The 5,073-nt window shown below is 46.0% G+C and overlaps 1 protein-coding gene across 1 annotated transcript in view; it reads left to right on the top strand.

The window, feature by feature from the left end:
- Positions 1-5,073, top strand: part of MUC16 (mucin 16, cell surface associated) — a 151,112-nt gene that overhangs the window by 47,217 nt on the left and 98,822 nt on the right. Inside the window, exons 19-27 of the mRNA XM_011994314.1 lie at positions 375-562; positions 891-926; positions 1,187-1,252; positions 2,208-2,332; positions 2,568-2,635; positions 3,250-3,422; positions 3,755-3,790; positions 4,051-4,116; positions 4,843-4,967. Coding sequence (XP_011849704.1) covers positions 375-562; positions 891-926; positions 1,187-1,252; positions 2,208-2,332; positions 2,568-2,635; positions 3,250-3,422; positions 3,755-3,790; positions 4,051-4,116; positions 4,843-4,967 — 883 coding nt within the window. The remainder of the gene's footprint in view (positions 1-374; positions 563-890; positions 927-1,186; positions 1,253-2,207; positions 2,333-2,567; positions 2,636-3,249; positions 3,423-3,754; positions 3,791-4,050; positions 4,117-4,842; positions 4,968-5,073) is intronic.

The raw sequence follows: 5,073 nt of genomic DNA, 5'->3' as shown, positions 1-5,073 counted from the left end.
CTTATCATCCCTCTGAATTCCCTCCATTCCTTGTGCCTCCCTTTCCTTTAGGTGTTAAATTCTGTCTCCAGGATTTCTCTCAGGACAATCATGCCTCATCCACGTGCTTTCATCCTCATTTCCAGCTCTTCACTGGGCTCAAGTCTGGCCCCCCTGTCCCGTCCATGAAAATGTCAGTTTCATCTTGCACTTTTATAAAAGTAATTGTATCCATGACTCCGCTCACAGACCTAAGCCAGACAATAGTGCATGCACTAAGAGTCGATGTGGCTTCTCACCTCTTTCCCAGGTTTTTCATTTCTCTGGTCCTTGCTGTCCTTCCCTCAGCAATCACAAGACCTTTCCTAGATAATCTTTTCATTGTCATTTTTCCCACTGACCCTCCCCAGACCCGAGAAGGATGGGGCAGCCACTGGAGTGGATGCCATCTGCACCCACCGCCTTGACCCCAAAAGCCCTGGACTCAACAGGGAGCAGCTGTACTGGGAGCTAAGCAAGCTGACCAATGGCATTGATGAGCTGGGCCCCTACACCCTGGACAGGAACAGTCTCTATGTCAATGGTGAGTGACTGTGATGTGGTTAAAATCTCTTCCCCCTTGCCGGGCAGCCTCTAATCTCTAATTAGAGGTCACGCTCCCTGCCTGGCTTTTGAAAATTCTGTCATATGCTCTACATGGGATGACTGAGGTCTGAACTTCATGGTTTCGTTATCATTGTGGACTGTGTTCCTTCAGGGCATTCTTTCCTGATGTGAAGATGCTGATAGGAAATCTTCAATGGTCCCTGTACCATGAAACTCAGTTCATTGCACCAGGGTAGCATTGACCTCCATTTGGTCCCCCACCTCTCCTGTCTCTTACCCACTCTCCTCCCTCCTTCTCTTTGCAGGTTTCACCCATCGGAGCTCTGTGTCCACCACCAGCAGTGAGTATTCAACTCATGTCCAAATGCCCCGGTTCCTACACCAAGAGGAGCAGGAGCTGGCCCCTCCTCATAAACCCATAAGTCCTCTTCATGAGCAAACAAGTTAGGAGGGCAGAAGTTATTCAAGCGCCCCTCTGCCCAGCTCAAGACACCACTCCAGCTCAAGCCACACATGCAACAAACCCCATAAATAGTCTCCCCTCTTGCCATTTCTGCCAAGAGAGTGCTTTCTGCTTTCACTGACGAGGAATTTTCCTCAGCTCCTGGGACCTCCATAGTGGATTTTGGAACCTCAGGGACTCCATCCTCCCTCTCCAGCCCCACGAGTAAGTATCAGTCAATGACATATCTATGAGAGTGTGCCTGATTAGTGTAAATATCTCTGTCATTTTCACTCAAATAAAGATGGAAAATCAAAGTAAATCTAGTGATAGTGAGTGGATAAATTTGTTTTGGCCACCTACTGTGTACCAGACTCCAGGAATACAGTGAGAAAAAGAAAATCAATTTTAAAACAACCTATGTCCTCAGTGAGCTTGTATTCTTGTGATGATGATGATGGTGGTGATAGTTATGATGGTAATAATGATGTGTTGAGTGGGATGATGATGGTGGTGGTGGTGACATTGTTTATGATGATGATGATGATGATGATGATGATGATGGTCATACTGTTGATGATTGTGGTAGTGATGTTGATGATGATGGTGATGGTGACGAGGATGATGCTGGTGATGGTAGTAGAGGTTATGATGGTAATTATGATGTATTGAGTGAGATGATGATAGTGGTAGTGTTGCTGTTTATAATGATGATAGTGGTGATCTTGATGATGGTGGTAGTGATGTTGATGACAATGATGATGGTGATGAGGATGATTCTGGTGGTGGTGGTGGGGTTATGATGGCAATGATGATGTGTTGAGAGTGATGATGTTTGTGGTGGTCATGGTGGGGATTATCATGGTGGTGATAACAGTGGCGATGATGATAATAATGATGGTGATGGTGACAATCTTGGTGATGGTGATGATGGTGACAATAAAGTTAACAGAAAATGTCAGACAGTATTGAGCAATACGTATTCACCAAAAGCTATGCTTAGCATCTACTATTACATCATACACTTTTATAAAAGTAAATTGTATTATTATAGGCAAGGGAGACATGGTAAATATTTTGTCGCTCAATTTAAATTCTATATATATTGAAAGATAAGTCTCTTGCAAACTGGTATTTTCTCTGCTTTGAACATAGTGTTTATTTCCCATTCCAACTACAGTCATTGGCCCTCTCCTGGTGCCGTTCACCCTCAACTTCACTATCACCAACCTGCAGTACGAGGAGGACATGCATCACCCTGGCTCCAGGAAGTTCAACACCACAGAGAGGGTCCTGCAGGGTCTGGTGAGAGCCCTACCCACTTTATTCCTGCCCCTCCCCAAATACCCAGTCCCTCCTACATCATCCAAGCCAGAACTGTGGAAGAAGATTGCACCCATCTCACCCTTGCCTGCAAAGGATGCAAGCCTTGCTCACTGAGGCCAGCCTCGCCCACTGGTGCCTGCTCCACACACCTGACTTCTGCCCCCCCAACACACACCTTAGCCCTCCTACTCTCTTTCCTCTCCTTCCTTCACAGCTTGGCCCTGTATTCAAGAACACTAGTGTTGGCCCTGTGTACTCTGGCTGCAGACTGACCTCTCTCAGGTGAGACCTTAGAAGATCCAGCCTGGCTGCCCCAATTGTTTCCACTCCAATAGACTTTGCACTGCCTCCTTGCTGCACCTCCTAGGGATATCCTCACCAAAAGGGGAATGCAGGAGTCACTGGCTTCAGGACCAATGTGTTTCCTGATAGTAACACCCCCACACCCCACCTCAACAGGGAGAATCTGCATGGTCCATCATCAGGATTGAGCCTCTACCCTGATGATCCTTCTGAATTCCCTCCTTTCCCTGCCACTCCCTTTCATTTAGGTGTTAAATTCTGTCCCTAGAATTTCTCCCAAGACAATCATGCCTCATCCATGTGCTTTCATCCCCATTTCCAGCTCTTCACTGGACTCAAGTCTGGGCTCTCCTGTCCCCATGTCATGAGAATGTAGGTTTCACCTTGCACTTTGATAAGCATGGTTGTATCTGTGATTCTGCTCACAGTTCCAAGCAAGACAATAGTCAGTGCACTCAGAAAATCTAGGTGTGGCTTCTCACCTCTTTCCCAGGTTTCTCATTTCCTCTGGTTCCTTGACATGTTTCCCTCAGCAATCTCAAGACAAGTCCTGGTACTCTTTTCATTGTCATTCCTCCTCCTACCTTCCCCAGGTCCGAGAAGGATGGAGCAGCCACTGGAGTGGATGCCATCTGCACCCACCATCTTGACCCCAAAAGCCCTGGACTCAACAGAGAGCAGCTGTACTGGGAGCTGAGCCAACTGACCAATGGTATCAAAGAGCTGGGCCCCTACACCCTGGACAGTAACAGTCTCTATGTCAATGGTGAGCAGCTGTGATGTGGTTGGAGTTTTTTCCCTCTAGAATCTGGGAAGAATCTAATCTCTGGCTTGAAGTCACACTCCCTGCCTGGTCATTGAATAGTCTGTCGTTTGCTCTACATGGGATGACTAAGTTCTGGACTTCACAGTTTCTTCATTATCATGAACTGTGTTCCCTCAGGGCACTCTTCCCTGTTGTGAGGATGCTGATAGGAATTCTTTAATGGCCTCAGTCCCATGAAACTCTTTTAATTGCACCAGGATTGCCATGGCCCCTATTGTACCCCCCACATCTCCTTAACCCTTACCCAGTCTCCTCCCTCCTTCTCTATGCAGGTTTCACCCATCGGACCTCTGTGTCCACCACCAGCAGTGAGTATTCAACTCATGTCCAGACACCCTTGATCCTACATCAAGTGGAGCAGGAGCTGGCCCCTCCTCCTAAACCCATAAGTCCTCCTCTTGAGCAATGGAGCTGGGAAGGCAGAAGTTATTGAAGCTCCCCTCCACCCCAGCTCCAAAGACAGACCCAGCTGAAGCCCACATGCAGCAGACCTCATAATAGTCTAACTTCTTGCCATTTCTGCCATGAGATTATTTTCTGCTTTCAATGATAAGGATTTTTTTCTCAGCTCCTGGGACCTCCACAGTGGCCTTTGGAACCTCAGGGACTCCATCCTTCCTCCCAAGCCCCACAGGTAAGTACCAGTCAATGGCATCTCCCTTAGATTATGCCTGATGAATGTGAACGTATGTGCCATTTTCACTCAAATGAAGATGGAAAATCATAGTAAATCCAGTGATACTGAGTGAACCAAAATTTTATTGGCCACCTACAGTGTACCAGAGCTTAGAGATACAAGGAAAACAAAACGAATAAAAGCATCTTTGCCCTCAGTGAGCTTGTGTTCATGTGATGATGATGATGGTGGTGGTGGTTATGACAGTAATAATGACAGGTTGAGTGTGATGATGATTGATGATGGTAGTGATGCTGTTGATGACGATGGTGGTGATGTTACTGACAATGATGGTGATGGACATAAGGATGTTGTCAGTGATGGTTGTGAAGGTTATGATGGTAGTGATGATGTGTTGAGTGTGATGATGATGATGATGATGGTGGTGGTGCTGTTTATGATGGTGAAAATGATAGTAACGATGACAATGACCAGCCATCATAAATATAACAGATAACATCAGACAATATTGAGCACTGAATATGCATGAATACTTATGCTCAGCATCTAACTACTATTATATAATCTACTTTTATAAAAATAAATTGTATTATTATAGGCAAGGAAGACATGGTAAATATTTTCTCTCTCAATTTAAATTTTGCGCATGTTTAAAGATAAGTCTATTCCAAACCCCCATTTCTTGACTTTGAACATAGTGTTTATTTTCAATTCCCACTACAGCTGCTGGCCCTCTCCTGGTGCCTTTCACCCTCAACTTCACCATCACCAACCTAAAGTATGAGGAGGACATGCGTCACCCTGGTTCCAGGAAGTTCAACACCACAGAGAGGGTCTTGCAGAATTTGGTTAGTGCCCTGCCCTCCTGACTCTGCCCGGCCCCAGATATCCAGTCCCTTCTACATCATCCATGCCAGGGTGATAAAAGAAGATAGCACCAACTTCACCCTTCCC

The sequence above is a fragment of the Mandrillus leucophaeus genome, unplaced genomic scaffold (genome assembly GCF_000951045.1).
Source record: "Mandrillus leucophaeus isolate KB7577 unplaced genomic scaffold, Mleu.le_1.0 Scaffold451, whole genome shotgun sequence".
NCBI lineage: Eukaryota > Metazoa > Chordata > Mammalia > Primates > Cercopithecidae > Mandrillus > Mandrillus leucophaeus.
The sequence above is the reverse complement of the archived record's forward strand: the minus strand, read 5'-3'. Positions and strand labels throughout refer to the sequence as shown.